The sequence below is a fragment of the Rattus norvegicus genome, chromosome 8 (assembly GCF_036323735.1).
Source record: "Rattus norvegicus strain BN/NHsdMcwi chromosome 8, GRCr8, whole genome shotgun sequence".
NCBI lineage: Eukaryota > Metazoa > Chordata > Mammalia > Rodentia > Muridae > Rattus > Rattus norvegicus.
The window spans coordinates 131,467,193-131,486,937 of NC_086026.1; the positions used below are offsets into that span (position 1 = coordinate 131,467,193).

The 19,745-nt window shown below is 41.6% G+C and overlaps 2 protein-coding genes and 1 pseudogene across 14 annotated transcripts in view; 1 reads left to right on the top strand and 2 right to left on the bottom strand.

Moving 5' to 3' along the window:
- On the bottom strand, positions 5,507 to 6,108 carry Rpl7-ps3 (ribosomal protein L7, pseudogene 3; annotated as a pseudogene).
- RGD1311745 (similar to RIKEN cDNA 1110059G10) lies at positions 8,711 to 19,427 on the bottom strand. Of its 5 annotated transcripts, none has more exons than XM_063265311.1 (7): positions 19,255 to 19,421; positions 15,403 to 15,569; positions 14,803 to 14,924; positions 12,593 to 12,675; positions 11,921 to 12,248; positions 9,831 to 9,975; positions 8,711 to 9,199 (listed from the first exon to the last, which is right to left on the bottom strand). In XM_063265311.1, exons 5-7 carry the CDS (start codon positions 12,122 to 12,124, stop codon positions 8,985 to 8,987), a joined length of 564 nt encoding a protein of 187 aa, XP_063121381.1. In that variant the 5' UTR covers positions 12,125 to 12,248; positions 12,593 to 12,675; positions 14,803 to 14,924; positions 15,403 to 15,569; positions 19,255 to 19,421; the 3' UTR covers positions 8,711 to 8,984. The 5 variants fall into 5 exon arrangements, with proteins under 5 accessions (XP_063121381.1, XP_063121379.1, XP_063121380.1 ...); XM_063265309.1 differs by having other exon boundaries at positions 12,550 to 12,675; XM_063265310.1 differs by lacking the exon at positions 12,593 to 12,675.
- Positions 12,148 to 19,745, top strand: part of Kif15 (kinesin family member 15) — a 70,870-nt gene continuing 63,272 nt past the window's right edge. For 5 of the 9 annotated variants that reach the window (XR_010053989.1, XM_039081674.2, XM_039081678.2 and 2 more), the window contains exon 1: positions 12,148 to 12,256. Coding sequence is in view for 5 of the 9 variants with exons in the window: in XM_039081674.2 (XP_038937602.1) it covers positions 12,238 to 12,256 (19 nt within the window). In the remaining 4 variants the exon portion in view is untranslated. 9 annotated transcript variants of the gene reach the window in all.

A 19,745-nucleotide genomic window follows, 5' to 3' on the forward strand; every position in this document is an offset into this window, starting at 1 on the left:
CTCAAGCAGTATTACAGAGCAATAGTGATAAAAACTGCATGGTATTGGTACAGAGACAGACAGATAGACCAATGGAATAGAATTGAAGACCCAGAAATGAACCCACACACCTATGGTCACTTGATTTTTGACAAAGGAGCCAAAACCATCCAATGGAAAAAAGATAGCATTTTCAGCAAATGGTGCTGGTTCAACTGGAGGGCAACATGTAGAAGAATGCAGATCGATCCAGGCTTATCACCCTGTACAAAGCTTAAGTCGAAGTGGATCAAGGACCTCCACATCAAACCAGACACACTCAAACTAATAGAAGAAAAACTAGGGAAGCATCTGGAACACATGGGCACTGGAAAAAATTTCCTGAACAAAACACCAATGGCTTATGCTCTAAGATCAAGAATTGACAAATGGGATCTCATAAAACTGCAAAGCTTCTGTAAGGCAAAGGACACTGTGGTTAGGACAAAACGGCAACCAACAGATTGGGAAAAGATCTTTACCAACCCTACAACAGATAGAGGCCTTATATCCAAAATATACAAAGAACTCAAGAAGTTAGACCGCAGGGAAACAAATAACCCTATTAAAAAATGGGGTTCAGAGCTAAACAAAGAATTCACAGCTGAGGAATGCCGAATGGCTGAGAAACACCTAAAGAAATGTTCAACATCTTTAGTCATAAGGGAAATGCAAATCAAAACAACCCTGAGATTTCACCTCACACCAGTGAGAATGGCTAAGATCAAAAACTCAGGTGACTGCAGATGCTGGCGAGGTTGTGGAGAAAGAGGAACACTCCTCCATTGTTGGTGGGATTGCAGACTGGTAAAACCATTCTGGAAATCAGTCTGGAGGTTCCTCAGAAAATTGGACATTGAACTGCCTGAGGATCCAGCTATACCTCTCTTGGGCATATACCCAAAAGATGCCTCAACATATAAAAGAGACACGTGCTCCACTATGTTCATCGCAGCCTTATTTATAATAGCCAGAAAATGGAAAGAACCCAGATGCCCTTCAACAGAGGAATGGATACAGAAAATGTGGTACATCTACACAATGGAATACTACTCAGCTATCAAAAACAACGAGTTTATGAAATTCGTAGGCAAATGGTTGGAACTGGAAAATATCATCCTGAGTGAACTAACCCAATCACAGAAAGACATACATGGTATGCACTCATTGATAAGTGGCTATTAGCCCAAATGCTTGAATTACCCTAGATCCCTAGAACAAACGAAACTCAAGACGGATGATCAAAATGTGAATGCTTCACTCCTTCTTTAAATGAGGAAAAAGAATACCCTTGGCAGGGAAGGGAGAGGCAAAGATCAAAACAGAGACTGAAGGAACACCCATTCAGAGCCTGTCCCACATTTGGCCCATACATATACAGCCACCCAATTGGACTAGATGGATGAAGCAAAGAAGTGCAGACCGACAGGAGCCGGATGTAGATCGCTCCTGAGAGACACAGCCAGAATACAGCAAATACAGAGGCGAATGCCAGCAGCAAACCACTGAACTGAGAATAGGTCCCCTATTGAAGGAATCAGAGAAAGAACTGGAAGAGCTTGAAGGGGCTCGAGACCCCAAAAGTACAACAATGCCAAGCAACCAGAGCTTCCAGGGACTAAGCCACTACCTAAAGACTATACATGGACTGACCCTGGACTCTGACCCCATAGGTAGCAATGAATATCCTAGTAAGAGCACCAATGGAAGGGGAAGCCCTGGGTCCTGCTAAGACTGAACCCCCAGTGAACTAGTCTATGGGGGGAGGGCGGCAATGGTGGGAGGGTTGGGAGGGGAACACCCATAAGGAAGGGGAGGGGGGAGGGGGATGTTTGCCCGGAAACCGGGAAAGGGAATAACACTCGAAATGTATATAAGAAATACTCAAGTTAATAAAAAAAAAGAAAAAATAAAAAAAAAATAAAAATAAAAAAAAAAAAAAAAAAAGTAGATTCAATAATCTACCCTTTTAACTTATTCCTATATCCGCCCTTTTTTTCATTTCATTCCCTCTGTGCCTTCCCCCCCTAATACTAGTTAGAAAGGGATAGAAGAAAGATCCCTGAATATAAACTCCTTTACTTCGTTTTTCTGACCAAGACCATTATCAACTTGTGACCACCCTCACCCCCTAAAATCTGTCACCCATCGAATGACCAAAAAATTACACATTCCAGTTCTTGTGTTCTCTTAGAATTGCTTTCTGCTTTCTGGGGGCAATGCCATCTTGGGATCCCTAAGAAAATTGTGATAATGACCAAGGCCTGGGAGAGCTAGCTGTACCATTTGTTGTCCAGTCTCTGGGTAACGAGAAAGTGCAGGTCTTAAAGTTTAAAAAGCACAATGTAATCTATCTCTGGAAGTCTGTCTTCCTTTCTGTTCATTAAGCATAGCTTTTAAAGTACGATCAGCTCTTTCTATACCTGCTTGTCCTGTAGGATTGTGTGGTATACCTGTAACATGCAAAAAACTGCTTTGTTATTTTTTATAACAAAATCACAAGTGTTTGACTTACAAAACGGAGTCTTAGGAGCCAGGAGCCTGTTGGTTAGCTCAGAGAGGCTGAGAAAGCACCCAGCTGAGCTTCCTCCTCAACCCACGTCCCAGAAGGAAAAAAGAAAATAAACCCTTCTCTGCCTGCCTTAAAATGCCTTTCGAATTCACTGTTTCTAATTCTACTTTCTGTGCATCTCTTTACCCGTCCTCCTGACTTCCTCTTCTCTGTGGCGTTTCCCTGTGTTCCTGTGCCGACGGGTTGTTGCTCTGCCTCTTGGTCTGTGCTTGATTTTATTCCATTTTGTTTACAATAAACAGAAAGCTCTTGCGTTAAAGGTGCGAGCAAGGACTGAGCTACACCACAGCCACAGACAGGGTTTTCCAGTTTACAGTCTTGGACTTCACTTTGTGAACGCTAATCCCCACAGAATGTTACCTGACTCTCCCATCACCTACCACTGGTTGAATGCTAAGCTTAGTCTGCTGCATTCATCTTTAGAAGACCATGTAGCAGACCCCTTTCTAGGTCTTGCGAGGGAGGATCTGTAGGACCCTAGTAGTCTTTTCTTAATCTTAAAAACCTCAATGAGACACAGCTCTGGGTTGGGAGGTGAATAGGACCAAGTTGTCCGTGTACTGTGGCAGGCTCATCGAGTTCTTCAGGCCTTGTCTTATCTTTCCCTCAAAATAGTGTTGTCATGTCTTCATTATGGTTACGCAGATATTTTTTGATGGATATTTGATCAGTATTATATACAAAAATACATTGCATTAAGTTTTGCAACTTACTTTTTTGTGAGTCAACAGTTGGATAAAGACACTTGTGTTTGATCATTGGTACCCTCATAATGGTGGATGGAGAGGATCACCACCAGGTAGTTCTCCTGTGATATTGATACACACACACACACACACACACACACACACACACACACACACACACACACACACGCACAGACACACACGATGATGATGATGACTATGATGGTGACAAAGGCTATTTTATTCTATTTAGTATATATTTATTTTGGCTTTAATGAAACAGAGCCTCTTTATTTAGCCCCGGCCATCCTGGAAGTTGCTCTGGCTAACCTCAAATTCAGAGAGTCACCTGTCTCTGCCTCCCAAGTGCTGGGATTAAAGACAAGCGCTACCACCACTTGAAGAGAACAACAATTTAAACATTATTTTCACTGGTTTTTAATTTTATTTTTCTCACATTCACGTGTGTATGGGTACATGTGTATGAGGGTGTTTGTGGACATGTATGTGTATAGATGTGGAGGTTAGGACAATTTCCAGTGTTATTTCTCAGACTTTCCACTTTGGTGTTTGGCTTTTTGGTTTTAATATTTATTTGTATGCTTGAGTACACTATCTGCATATACACATGTATGCCAGAAGAGAGCATCAGATCACATAGATGGTTGTGAGCCACCATGTGGTTACTGGGAATGGAACTCAGAACCTCTGGAAGAGAGGCCAGGTGCCCTTAACCACTGAGCCATCTCCCCAGCCCCTTAGTTTTAAATTTTAAACAGCAGCCTATGCTCTGTTAAAGTGGGCCTATAGAAAAACTTAAAACAACATTGAATTTGTACTGTATCAAGAGGAATTCCATAGTCACTGTCCAGGATCACTGCTAGCCTGTGAATGTGGGTGAAGGAGAAAATACCAGCCTTACCATGAGACTGTTGTCTTGTGATGATTTTGATTATATTAACTGACTTTTTTTTAAACATTATTACATGGTGCACACTCATTGATCTGAGCATTCCAGTTCCCTTAATCTTTTATCAGGACGAAGCAAAACAATGCTGCTCTGACTTGTACCTTCAAATATTTGTGTGACTGGTGAGCATAATTTTTATCTGACCCTGCTACTTTTGTAGTCAGCTGTAATTTATGAACTTAGAAGGCTACATGCCAGCCCTGCTTTTCACTGTCACCTGAGAGGTGTCGTAAGAGAGCTTTGCTTTCACAGGCAGCACCACTTACTTGTTTTTCTGATTGTATTTCCCACTTTTTCCTCTCTTATGAGCAGGGCCCTCTGGTTTCCAAACCTGACGTCTTTTCTGATCAAAACAAAGAGATTTGTGATGCTGCAGATGCAGGAAACCAAGGTGGAAGAGACCCTTGTCTAGGCGAGCGAACAGTCTGTACAAAGTAATCATAATAATAGCTAACAAGAGGGCTATGGGAACATTTTAAAGGCGCTCAGCGAAGCTCGGGGAGTGATTTGCAGTCTTTTGGGACATTGGAAACGGGGCCAGTTGAGCATCTCTATAGCTACCCTCACCTCAAACTCATTTCCCCCCCTCTCATCTGTGGCATGACCTGCTTTACATCAGTATTAGCTCGTGAGGTAGTTTTCCATTTATCTCCATTAACTATGATTCTCTGGTAAGCACATTCCCTTGAAGATCTGTTTCAGATACTGAGCCCCAGGACAGTGTGTACTGCAGGTTCAATGCCACTCTTCCCCCTGTGTATGAGCTACTCACTGATTACTTCTATTTCAGTTTGGAAGAAACACGCTGATCCAGAGGAGGTATTTCTCAGGTCGATTCACCAGAAATACCAGTGAGGAAATGACAGAGAATTAGTACCAGGATTTTATGTTTGAAGATAAATAGACATGTGAAGACATGGAGGAAAACACCTCAGGAGAGAGTCTGAGAGTCTGAGAATTCACACGTTTCTTTTCATAAACAGTCAAATCTCATACAAGATCAGAGAGCTCATAGTGGAGATAAACCTCATAAATGTGGGAAGACCTTCCAAGCAAAGAAACCTCGTACAGCATTAGAGACTTTATCCATGAAAGGAATGCTGTCAATGTAAGGACTGTGGCAAAGTCTTTTGTCAGAACCTGTTTCTTAATAAATGAATTCATGCCAGAGAAAAGCTGTATAAATGTTGGGAATGGGACAAAGCCCTTCCTGAAAGTACCCCACTTAGTAAACACCAGAGAATTCACACAGGGGAGAAACCATGCAGATGATGCCAAACTTACCAAGAGATCGAGCAATAAGGAGTTATCTGTCAAGGCAATGCGCTCTTTATTGATTTTGCCATAGCCTTGCTTGTAGATGAGCTCATTTACTGACTTCAGGTTGGGGTACCCCCATGCAATGCACGCTTCCACAGTCCTCAGCATGTTAACTGAAGCCTTGTTGAGCTTCGCAAAGGTGCCATGGAGGATCTGCCGAGGACGAAGCAGCTGCAGCACCTTGCGCACCTTTGGGCTCACTCCATTGATACCTCGGAGTCTGGTGACAAAGGCCAAGGCTGGTTCTGCAGGCATAGACGTTCCCAGCTCTCCTTGCGGTCCTAGCCATGCGAATCTCAGTCCGGTACATCTGTCTGCACTCCTTGTGAGAGTGCTTTGCCTTCTCACAGATGAGCTTCCTCGTTGCCTTTCGCAGTGTCTTCCTCAGGCACTTCACCTTCAACTCTGCGAAATTTCTTCGCTTTTTCTCAAGGGTGTCTGACTCAGCGGGAACCTTTTTCTTCTTAAGGGTTCCTGGCGCAGCGGCAACCTTCTTTTCCTTCTCTGGTACAGCCTCCATGGTTCCAGCCGGAAAAAGAGAGGTTGTCAATGCTTCTTATTGTCAGATGTCTTCATAGATTACTCCGCTTTGACCCCCACAACAGTTCTATGAAACCTGGTGCTATTTCTGTGTTTAAAACGGAAGAAGCAAGCTTAGATGATCAAGTGACTCGCTCAAATCCACACAGCATCTGGAATTTGAGTCCAGACACCAGCTTTCCTGTTAACGTTTTGAAAAGATTGCAAATGAGTAAAATGCTTGGGATTCTTCAGTTGGCTCTGACAGGTGAGAAAATATACATCTCAGGACTGTCACAGGGAAAATAAATGTGGCCGGGTTGAAGTAGGAATGACCTCCATGTTCCCTTCAGTAGCACATTTCTTTATATGGGAAGAAGACATGCGGGACCATTTCTGGAGCTGGGACATCCATGTAGACCCTCATCCTCCCTGCTCCACTTGAGGAACCAGATGAAGCCACCTGGCTTCCCAGAACGGTGCAGGAGGTGGTTCTTTAATCTCAGAGTCACGGTATGGCAGCACTGGCTGTTGGCTGTTGCTTTCCTGATGATCCAATCCCATCCCCGTGTTGGTGGCCTCAAGCTCCGTCACTTGGGCTCGAGGAAAGCAGAGGGAGACAAATGCTTCAGCCTGTCTGAGGTTAGCTACACTCAACATCCCCTTCACACACACACACACACACACACACACACACACACACACACACACACACAATTTAAAATAAAATAGTTTTTTAAAAAATGGTGTCAGAGCTGGGCAGTGGTGCTAATCCTAGCACTTGGGAGTCAGAGGAAGGAAGTTCTCTATTTGAGGCCAGCTTTGTCTACAGAGTGAATTCCATAACAGCCAGGGCTACACAGAGAAACCCTGGGTTTTTGTTGTTGTTGTTGTTTTGTTTTGTTTTGTTTTGTTTTGTTTTTAGCCAGGCATGGTGATATATGTCTTTAATTCCAGCACTCAGAGCGCAGAGGTACGTGGATATTTTGAGTTCCAGGTTATACAGGTCTACATAGTGAGTTCTAGGCCAGTCAGTGATACACAGTGAGCCCTTGTCACAGGTTTTAAATAAATTATTGAAAAACAGTGGAACTGTTTGTTACGTGAAGAGGTTGGGTTTTTTTTGTAGTTGTTTTGGTTTGTCTTTTTTGGCTGAGTTTTTCCCTTTTTTTTCATTTTTTATTGGTTATGTTGTTTACATTTCAAATGTTATGCCCCCTTCCCAGTTCCCCCCCCCACAAGCCCCTCCTTCTCCTCCCTGCCTCTCTGAGGGTGCTCCCCAACCCGCCCTGCCTCAGTGTTCTAGCATTCCCATATCCTGAGTCATAGAGCCTCCACGGGAGGCTCCCCTCCCAGTGACGCCAGATAAGGCAATCTTCATGCTACACATCTAGCTGGAGTCATGGGTTCCCCCTTGTGTACTCTGGTTGGTGGTTTAGTCCCTGGGAGACTTGGATGGGGGGGTCTGGTTGGTTAATGGGGTTGCAAACCCCTTCAGCTCCTATAGTTCTTGCCTTAACTTCTCCATTGGGGTCCCCGCACTCAAGTCAGATGTTTGGCTGCATACATCACATCTGTATTGGTCAGGGTCTGGCAGAGCCTCTCAGGGGACAGATCTAGCAGGCTCCTGTCAGTAAGCACTTCTTGGTATCAGAAATAGTGTCTGGGTTTGGTGTCTGCAAATGGGATGGATCCTTAGGTGGGGCAGTCTAATTATGCTGTGGTATTGATTTTTTTTTTCTGTTTTTCTTAACTGTTTAAGAATAAATGAAGATTTCCACAGCAGATGTTTTCAGAATGCTAAATTGTGAAGCAATCGCTGACTCACTGTTTCTGAGTACATTTAAGTAGAGGAGTTGCAGTTTGTAGGTTTCCTTGTGTGCACATGGAAGACCTTGCATGCCACTGTTGCACAGGGGCCATACAAACTCTTAAATCATGAAAATGCTGGTATGTGTGCTGCTCAAGTAAGCATCTCACTTTGTAACCCTGACTGGTCTAGAACTCACTACATAGAGTAGGTGGGCCTTGATCTTCCTCTTGCCTTTGTTTCCCATGTGCTGGGGTTATAGGTTACTATACCTGGCTTGCAAAGGTATTTTTAACCAGGTCATGCCTTTTAACCAGGCCATGCCTTTATCCAATGTACGGCTTTACTAATGAGGAATATACAGCGGAGGCCCAGGAAGTAACTGTTTGAAAGGATTACAAAGATTAGGAGATGTGGCTTTATTGGAGGAAGTGTGTTACTGAGGGTGGGCTTTGAGGTTTCAGAAGCCCAATCAGTCTCTCTCTCCCTCTCTCCATCCAAAGCCCCTGCACCCCACATCCTGCTTGTGGATCAGGATGTATCTCTGAGGAATATGTCCTTCTCTAGCACCAAACCAGTTGTGCTGCCGTGCTTCCTGCCCTGATGACAATGGGCCAAGTTGAAACTGTGAGCAAGCCCGCAATTAAATGCCTTCTTTTATAAGAGCTGCCATGCCATGGTGTCTCTCCTCAGCAAGAGAACAGTGACTAAGACAGATCTATTTATGAAATTCTCTGTAAGCCTTTCATGTTAGATTTTGAAATAAATACTTCAGAAAATTCTACAAATGTAATTAAGAAGCAGGACAAAGAACATATATAACAATCTCAGTTTTGTTTTAAAAAGCAATATACATATATACATACCATAGGTGGGAGGTAATAAAATGTTAGCAGTAGTGAGTGTCTGGTATTTCCAAACAGAGGGGCAGTGATGGACGGGTTTATTTCATGAAACCATTTCCTATATTTCTGAATTTTTCTGTAACGAAGCTGAAGTACTAGTGCTTGAAGATAGAAGAAAAGTAATATTTTAAAAATCACCCCGTTACCAAGGTCCACAAGGAAACCAAGTCCACAGTGTCTATATTTACTCATTTTCATCTTCACTGCCAAAGGAAAGGAGGCTGCTATTTTTTATTTGTTTTTGTGAGTTCTTTCTAACTGGACTTTGCTTGTTTACATCATCTTCATTTGTTTTCTTCTTTTTGGAGCTTGCTGTTAGGCCCGAACACTTCTCATCTGAGGAACGTTTAACTGGTTTTCGATACATGATTCTTCCGTCAGCTGGAGGTGGTTCTTCATCTGTGACCAAAAAGAGAAATTGAAGCATTTTTTTCTCATTATTTTGCTGTTAACAAAGAGTCAAACGGCAAGAGAATCTTATTCTGTACTTAACGATGTCCTTGAATCAATTTAGTCTGGTCTTCTTAGTGCTTTTAGTTATGCCCCACCCAACACATGCAGTCACTCAATAAAATCTCACTAAAGTTTTCCATAATTGTTAGTCCCCATCTGATTACAGTGAAGATAAAGAGGCCTGAATTTAGGCCTCATGCATGCTAAGAAGGTGCTTTACTACTAAGCTTTATTCCCAGCTCATCAGGTTGTATTCTGAATTGCTTGAACCATAGTATTTCTCCATTAAACAATGTAACAGATGTCCAGGAATAATACAAGTAACACTATGTAACACTGAATACTTTAAGCACTAATTAATTAATTACAAAGATCACTGTTGACTGGTTGGCCTGTTTTAGTAACAGGACACTTTATACAGTGCACTAAGGTCGGTCTGCTTATTGTCTATTGAGATATAGAGGTGAAATCACTTGCTCAAGGTTACACATCTGGTACAAAAGCCAATGCTTGAACCAAAGGCTTTCTTCAAACAATTTTATTCAATTAAAAAAAATCAGGTTATTTTAGATCATACCTGCTTTGGCAGCCTTTATTTCTGCTTTAATTTTCATGACTTCTTCAGCTGTGAGGTCTCCCTTTTTTAAAACCACTACTTGAGGCTGTTCATCTTCTTTGTCGCTTTCATTGCCGTCCTCATCTGGAAGCTGAGGCTGGATTTTCTACAGAAAATGTAAATGTAATGTTTAGGTTGATAATCTTCAACCAAACACTGTCACTGTGAGCAGCTGTGATTATTAAAGTAAAATGGGCTGGGCAGTCGTGGTGCATGCCTTTAATCCCAGCACTTGGGAGATAGAGGCAGGTCTCTGAGTTTGAGGCTAGCCTGGTCTTCAGAGTGAGTTCCAGAACAGCCAAGACTACAAAGAGAAACCCTGTGTTAAAAACAAAACAAACAAACAAAACAAGAACAAAAGGAAAATGGGTAACTATCCTTAAAATGAATAGAAAATAAATTTTTAATTAGCTTCAAAGAATATATTTTCACTACACCAGAAAACAGATCTACTTGCCAATTACCCTGAAAAACTTCTCCAGTGGGATTCATTTCTATCTAGCTTATTCAGGGAGGTGCTACATCATCTTGCTTCTTTGTTGGTAATTAATATTTTTCATTTCTGTCTTGTCTGGATTTGATCAAAAAAACAAAAAAACAAAACAACAACAAAAAAACCCAACAACCCCACCTCACCATCTAAGCCAAAGTAAAGAAGAAAACAAGTAAATTATATTTTCCCCTACCTCTGCTCATTTAATAAACTAATGGCTTCAGCTTTGTAGACATCTTTGTTTGTTTTTCAATACAGGGTTTCTCTGTTTAGCTTTGATTGTCCTGCAACTCTATCTGTAGACCAGGCTGGTCTGGAAGTCAGAGATCTCCCTGCTTCTTCGTCCTGAGATCTAGGATCCAAAGGCATGTGTCACCACTGCCCTGCAGATACCTTATCAGCTGCTTTTCAGGAACACACAAATAGTTATGTAAAAGGTTTTGTGTATAAACAATACTGTACATGATTGTTTAACTTTTGAAGTTTACCAAACAGAAACCCTGTACTCACTGTACAATTATATTTTATCAGCTAAATATATTTTTCTTTAAAAAAAGATTTATTTATTTATTATAGACAAGTACATTGTAGCTATCTTCAGACACACCTAAAGAAGGCATCAGATCTCATTACAGATGGTTGTGAGCCACCATGTGGTTGCTGGGATTTGAAGAGCAGTCACTGCTCTAAACCACCGAGCCATCACTCCAGCCCTAAATCAGAATTTTCAAAAGCTAGGCTCCATAAAATTCCCTACTTTTTAACTGAAAAAGAAAAAAGTTTTTGCATAAATACTTTGAGATAAATACAGAATTACTTTATTTTTCAAGCTACTGTCTAATATTTAATTTTGGGCAGTCATCTTATGTGGAATACCCTGCATGATTTGGCCTTTGCCCACTACTATTCATATCACTTTCACACCTTCTAGAGTCTAGATGCTTAACTACGTTTGAGTACTTAACAGTCCACTATAAGTACATTCATATCTGCCTTCTTTGTCTCTCAAACTGTGTCTAGGAAGCCCCAGGCCATCTCTTACTCACGTACCTAGCCCTCAAAACTAACGAGTCCCTAAAAGCGCTCCTGAAGATAACTGCATGTCTCTTGTGTGACATATGCATAGGTGGAGGCAGCAAGAACGACATTGTGTTTTCAATGTTATCTTTATTAGATAAACTCCTTTGAGAAGTATTGTTTCATTTTCCTATTTTGAGACGCACAGCCTGGAAAACAGCAGGGATTCTACTAGTCTAGGATGATTGCCCCAAAGACTCCAGATTCGAGAATCATTTAATCAAGTGCCTTCAGTCTCCTTATCGGAAAAAGGAGACGACGCTGTCAATCACCTTGCTCAGGTAAAGTGAGATCCGCAAGCGAGAAAGAAAGGGCAGGAAAGCTGTCTAGACCAGGTACTAAGGGATAGGTAGTTTTCAAGAACAGCAGTCTGCAGGTTAAGAACTCCCTGAGTGAGGGACCCGTCAGTTACACAGGCACCGAGGAGCCGGAAGTGGTTTGTAGACACAGGGTTTGATACCGGCGACTCCCGCGGGCTCACCTTGGTCTCTACGGTGGGCCCCTCCCTGTAGCCGACTCGCTCTTTGAAGCGGGACAGGAAGGCGGGCTCTGCGGGCCGCACATACGACACCTGGTTCCGCTTGCTCATGGTAATTCTGATAAACAGCACTCGCCACTCTTGGCCGGGTCCAAAGTGTCGGTCGCCCGCGCCGACTTCTGACGTGTACCGTGTCCGTGACGTCATCCGAACACGCCCAAGAGGCGTGGTTCGTGGGCGGCGCCAAGTTCAAATCTGCGGCCATCTTGGCGGGAGGATTCTGGCGGTCCTGGCGTAAGCGAATCTCGGCAGAGGTCGCCATGGCTCCTGGCTGCAAATGTAAGTTGCGAGCCTGCCTGGTGAGCCCATCGCCGCTGGCAGATGCCGGTGCTACGGGGCGTCACCCCTTAGGATGCCCCGCGAGGGCGATGGCGGCGCGCGTGGTGGGAACCTGAGTTCCTCACGGAGCTTGGGTCCACCCCCCCCCCCCGCCCTCCTCGGCTACACCCTACACCCGCGCGCTCTTCTCTGTGCTGTGGACCCTGCCTGCTGTTTTGTTTTCCTGCTGTCTTCCAATGTCCTGAGGACGACCCTTGCACTCTGCACTTGCTACTTGATTACACATTTCTGACCTTCTTGAAGGGAACGAATTTGTGTTCTCTTCGGTGCCCTAACCTCAGAGGAGGGAACTTTAAAGCGAATGGCAACGATCTCTTTACAGTAGTGTTCCCATTCTTCATCCAAGACTTCATGAATTCCTGAAACCAGAATTGTACCTTAGTACAGAAGCCTATAGATAACTCTTCGCTATAAATTAAGTATACAAAGGTTAGCTAATATACGGCAGTTATAGTAATATACAGTAATAGTTATTTGAAAGTGGTCTATGACATAGTGTCTTATTGCACTCGTCTTTACTTTATCCTATGGGATGCTATGGTGTCTACTTGCTGAGAGAAATGCTGTGGACCGTGGGACAGTTAGTATCCAAAAGTCACTTGAATACAAGCGTCGTAATGTAGCCACTTGGTCTGATAACAAAAGGCTGAGATTGTTCGGAGAGAGTAGTATTTATAGTGTCTATAAGGACCTGGCTAAAGAGAATTGTGTAGCATGAGGCTTCATTATGCCACTGAGAATAGAAGGCTGTTTAAGGCCAGCCTTTATATTGAGACCTTGTTTCAAAAAAAAAAAAAGATTTAGAAATTGTTTCATTCTGAATTTTCTATTTACTTGTTTTAGACTGTGGTTGATGGCTGAGGAAAAAACATAAAAGAAGTGCAGATTATGAGTAGACTAATATATATATTCTTAATCTGTTTTCATCCCAAAGAGACTAATCTCCCCACCTCCACTGTATATAAGTGCCCCCTCTTATATTGCCTAATACTATAAATTATCTTCTTATATTATTTTTAATTATTGTGTGTGTATGTGCATGTGTATGCGCATATGCACATGTATGTGTATATGTGTGTGCGGGTATGAATGTTGCTTGTATGTAGGTGTACACACATGGGCGAAGATACCCTTGGAGTGGTTGGATACTCTAGGGCTGGCATTATGGGTGATTATGAGCCTCTGAATATGGGTGCTGGCATCTGTTTTTGTTTGTTTGTTGTTAGGCTGATTATAAGATTTGAGAATAAGATGAGATGCTTGAGAAAATTGTGAAATTACACATTTGAATTTTACAATAGTGTTCATATTTGTACCTCTTTGTTAATTGCAATTTTTCTTGTCGTGGTGACTGTTGTGAAACTTTGTGTCTCTGGCATCCATGATTAGCTGTATCTATTCTTGAAGCTCGTGTACATGGTACATATATTCTTTTTCTTGTCATGGTGACTGTTGTGAAACTTGGTGCCTGTGGCATCCATGATAGGCAGCAGCAACTGTCAGTGCTGTTTAGTGTTGCAGTAGGTAAGCATGTTACAGTTTGCTTTCCCTGAGATTGCCGTTTAGTTCTCTCTCTTTGAACTTGGGTTTCTAAGTTGAATTATCATGAATAATCGTGAATAGCAATAAACATGTTTTTAGGCAGTCATATAAATGACCTCAAAGTTGAGAAGAATTTACAGTGAATGTATACAGAGGATTTCCTTGCAGTATTACAATTTTATGATAGCCATATAGTAAGACTTTATACGTTAGTCAGCCTTGGGTCAGCAGGTAGTATAAATGGCTGATGGTAGGACATATGAATCTAGAAGGCCTGCGTTCAAGTCCTAGAATTTCTCAATACATCTTTTCAGGTTTCAGTTGACCAGAACTTCCTACTTCTCTGAAATTTGTTTGCTTATTTTGTTTGTCTGTTGAGACAAGATCTCTCTGTGTAGTCCTTGACGTCTGGTACTTGGTTTACAAACCAGGCTGGCCTCTAACTCTGAGATCCTCCTTCTTCTGACTCTAAAGTGATGAGTTTTAAGGCATGCGCTGCACACAGCCCTCCTCCCTGAAATTCTTCACTGTTGGGGTGGAGGGCTAAATGTTTTCTTTTGTGACTCTTTGTAACTCAACAAAACATGTACATATAGGCCTGTTTGTTGGGGTAGCATTTTGTATACTGTGAAGGTGTGTCCTGTGTCTCCTTTCCTGCCTCGCTATAGGACATCAGCTCCTTTATTAAAGCCAATCAGAGAATGCCTTAGGCAAGTGAGGAAGGACAAAGACACACTTTTACACAGCATACAAAAAGATTATCCCAACATCTCCCCCTTTAATATCTGATCACTTAAGGAGATCTCTGGAGATCCAGAGCTTGTTCTCTTCCTGCTCTTCTCTAGTTTTTGTCTCACAGACTCTAGCTGCATTTACTTTCCCAAACTCTGAACCATTTCTCCTCAACTCAGCCAGATAAGGAAGCTCTCTGTGGACTCTCCTACCTTCACTGTGGCTTGTGATCCAAGGGCTCACTGCCTTTGTTTCCTTCTCTTAGAATCGCTTTACTTTGTTGTCATCTGTTGTCCAGTGTTGAGAACTTGTTGTATATTTTTGGTCCAGTTTCCTAATTTATGACAAGTAAGTAAATCAAACCCTTGCTACTCCATCATGGCTGACTGATGATTGAAATCAATTTGAAATTGAAATCAAATAGAAACCAAATTGAAATTGATTGAACTTCTTCTGTTCATAAGGACAAGCAAAAACATGAGCTCATAACACAAGACTGTTATATAACACACACACACACACACACACACACACACACACTGTTTTTTTCACCAGCTTGTGAAGAGTGCTGTAGGTGTGGGGTGGGGGTTTGGAGGGTTTGTCTGTTCTCTGCTGCTCAGGTGTTGGTTTAAGGTGAAAGTATAATCTCCAGAAATCAGGTTCTGTGTGACAGACATTTTGTTTTTAATTTTTGTGTGGCAAAACGGAAACCTTGTTATAGTCCTAATCTTGATCATCAGAGAGATTGTGTGCTCACTGTGGACCAGGCACTCCTTTAGGTATGCCTTATAAAGTGGAAGAACAATACTTACTATAATAGAAACAATAATAGGTTCTTTGAAGATGAACAGAGCCAAGACAGGGCACTGAGAAATACAGTGCATGAGGTGGGGTAGCAAAGAGGCTGGCAGTTCGTGTCTGTAGGCTCCACAATCCGCTCATCTGTACACAGGAAACATTTCAGACAAAATACATCCACCTGGGTAGAATATGCACAGAATTGTTTTCTTATCATTCTCTAAATAATAAAACTGCTTACTCGATAACATCTATACCATATTAGGAATTATAAGTAATCTGGAAATCTTTTAACGTATACAAGAGGATGTGTATGGAATGACAACCATTTTATATAAGGGAGTTAAACATCCATAGATTTGTTTGGTATCTGGAGACCTGAAGTAAACCTTCTGTTGGTAACAAGGGATTATACATGCTGTTACATAGTGTGGTTATGGAATGCCTTATTTAGAAGATATTTGAGAGCTGGAAAGATGACTTTATTTGGTTAAGACACCTTCCATCAAGCCTGACTACCTGAGTTCCATGCCCAGGACCCACAAAGTAGAAAGAAAGAACAGACTCCTGTAACCTGTCCTCTGACCCTCTGTATACACACAAAATAAATGATTACATAGATAAAATTAGAGAAAAATTTAATAGATTAAATTTTTAAAAATTATGTTTTTCCTTCATATATGTATGTGTATCTCTGTGTTGAAATGACATGCTCCCTTTCTGAATGGATTTTCAGTTTTCTTCAGTAGATGTTTCTTTGTTTGCTCTTTGCCTTTTTAGAAGCATTTTTAGAGGTGTTATTCCCCGATGCCGGGTTCATCAGTTTCCAGACTGCGGTCACACTGCCACTCTAGAAGCCCATCTCTAACCTCTTTATTTTGCCCCTCTTTCTGCCTGCTAGGTTAACATAATTGATGGGGCTAGAGCAGTAAAGAAGGAGACTTGTAATAGCTCCCATAAAAAAATAATTGTTTATTCCGTGGTGTTGGCAGTGGATTTTGAACCTAGAATTAAGTATTTACTGAAAGATTATATATGAAGAGTGAGGAAAAATGGAGTTGTGGCGGTGCCAGCCCTGGCAGGTCTTTTTTCTTGTTTGATTCTTCTTGAGACAGCGGAGGGCGAAGAGCATAGGCTGGGGTAAGACTTGATATTAGGGTTGCTGTATAATAATAAAATGTTTTCCCATCTTAAATCTAAGTCATTTAGCTGTGTAGCTAACCTGCCTGTCTGAGTTCTTCTGGCAGGAGAAGCTGTTTAGCATCATCCTAAAACAGCAGGAGATTAAAAGTAAAGTAGCCTTTGATCCTTCTCCACAGGAATTGGGAGGCTCTAGCCCTCAGCCTGCTAGTGGAGTCTCAGGAAGAAAAAGTGACAGAAAAGTAACTTAGCAATTATTTTGAAGTTGTAAAAAATTTCCTATGAAAGTTCTCTAAGAAAAGGGAGAAAGGGGCTTGTACGAAAAAGGGGGATAAGGGTCTAAGAAAAAAGGGGATAAGCGGAATCTAAGAAAAGTGGCATAAGGAGAAAGCAGGAAAAGAGGGCTAAGAAGTGAGAGTGCGCTTTGTCCTCAGTACTTATACATCTTTCAGAATACATGATCACATGGTAAAACGTTCACAAATTTACACATAAATTCAAGTCATAAATAAGTTTACAACAGAGAATGTTTACATGCATATCCATTAGGAGTAATTATCTGGCTAAACATTCATCACCTGTTACCACTTTGCAAGTGTATGGAGAGTTAAAGTCATAACTTATGTGACCAAGGTATTAGTGAACTTTTGTATAGATAAACCAAATCGATATTTTATCTCCTGTTCTAGCACCTGTGGTGAATCGTTAGTTCCCTTTTTATGACCTTTGGTTAATGGTTTTACAACCTCTTGGGATGTTCTCTAAGTTGCAGAATGCCTGCTTACTATCTCAAACCTATATCTCATAACACTGAAGACTGGCAGAGTTTGTAGTTTTGACATCAGAAAGGACTTAATAGTATTATTGAAAGAGCTTAATAATGACTATAAATTTAGGAATTCCTCTAGGGTCATCATTAAGGATTAAGAAATCTATTTATCTACATAACATCACTACAAGACAGTACATCTTCGTTGTTCTGCAGAGATCTGCTCAAGTAGACGGGCTAATACCTAGTGATCGCTGTATGTTTAATAATAAAAGGAAAAGCATATTAATAGCAGGAATCTTTCCTAAGATTCATTCTTCCTGGGCCTTGCCTACCAGAGCCAAATCCACCATAGATTATAAGCCAAGGTGGGCCATCTCAGGAAGATCACCTGCTAGCTATTAGCTTCTCCTATGATGGCTCCTGACAGAGTTGCTTTTAGGACTAGAGCGATGGCTCTGACAGATCTAATGGGCTAGTGTTGGCCACCAGTCTCTAGTGTGCCAACTGAATAGGCATGTGATAGTGAAAATCTAAGAAAAGACCTAATTCAATATGACCTTATAGGACCTCAAACAGGTCTGGTGACTCCCAAGTCTCAGTTTGCAGTCCTAACATTAAATTTAGCTTTCACTAGAGAGTAACAGGTACTTATAACCAAGTCAAAGTCTGGTTCCATCCATTGGCCCATCACTGCCTGAGTTCCAGCCGGTCCTACAGGCTGTTGTGACCACAGCTAGGATTCTGGAGTCTCTTTGGAGGCATAGAGCTTCAGATGTTCTTCCCTTTTCCCAGCATGAGACTCTCAGGAACATTTTAAGATTTTAGAGGATGGAGGGAAAGAGGAAGACCATTGTTCCAGTAATCTGATAGTAGAAGTGTCTGTGATTGTAGAGTAAGACTGGATTCTGTGGTTTTAGGCCTGAGAAACAAGAAAGATAGAGTTGTCATTTGCTGAAATGAAGAAGTTTCAGGGCACTTACATCTGTACCCTCTGCCTGTCTTTCTGTCTTGCAAAAGAAATTAAGAGAATAGAATTTGGTAAAGAATACTGATATAAAAAAAAGAATACTGATATATTTATAATTTGACCAAGATATGTATTGTAAAGGAGAAGAGCCTAATTTTCTTCCCATTGTGTCTTGGCAGTATTGAGATTTATAGCTGGGAGACCCAGAGTGCAAGATATGTAGATTTAGCTGTGAGATAGTTTCATGGATCCTTTCCTTGTTGAGTAGATGGGACCTCAGGTTTCTGCCATTGTCTTTATTCCCACTTTCACAGGTTGTCTCCATTTTCACATTGTGAAGAGCACAGGTGTCTAGGATGTAGAACACTTCTGTTCTATAGCTCCAGCTATTCTGTCTCAGCATGGGATCATGGTTATAGTGGCATATTTACAATGGGAGAGAGGACTCGGGAAAAGCATATTAGTAGCAGGAGTCTTTCCAAAAGTGAATTTCTCCTGGGCCTTGCCTACCAGAGCAAACTCCATTGTAGATTATAATCCAAGACAGACCATCTCAGGATGGTCACCTGCTAATATTTAATAATAGTTTTGGATACATTGTTTGAAACATTACCTACCTAAAATCAACGTGAGATTATTAAGTATGTAGTTTTAGTCCCAGGATTCTGGAGACAGAGGGATGAATTTCTGTGAGTTTGTGGTCAATCAGAGCTAGTGAGACACTGTCTAATTAATGAATCAACTTGGAAATCTTCAATATATACCTAGCATTTAAACTTGAGAGACCAAATATTGTCACCAATATAATGGGCTGAAAGGATGGGGAGGAGAATTGAGACCAAGGCCTAGGTGTGGATATCAGGGAATTGAGAATGTTGAGAGGCAGTGGAAGCAACTAAAGAAATGGTTTCCACAATGAAGCTTTTTTCCTTTTTTGGTCACCCAGCCTAGGACTTTGTACTTAGCACATAATGTAGTTATAATTACCTTTAAAGATCTTGTTTAAGAAATGGCACACAGAAGAAAGGTGATACAGATGGTAAAGAATTTACCCAGATCACAAAAGATATGCATAGGAATTCTTCAGATACACTGTAAGAAGTCAGCAGGTTAGCTCCCTAGACGAGTTTCTGAGAGGAGACCAAGGGATCTGAGAATGTTGAGGGGCAGTGGAAGCAACTAAAGAAATGGTTTCCATAGTGACGCTTTTTCCCCTTTGTTGGTCACCCAGCCTACGACTACAAGTTTTATAGTAGTTGAGGGGGAAGTGACTTAGTCTTGTGCCGTTTGTTTAGGTTCCATATTGGAAGATGTGAGCAGGAATCTCACTGTCTTATCAACTAGTAAAATGTACAATATGAATACATTTTCTTAGGACTGGCCATTTGTTCTGGTACATTGTTAGTCATGAGCTGGCTCCAGATGTCTCTGTAAGATATGGCAAGTTACTGAGGTCAGGCTCCAAAGGCTTGTGGCCT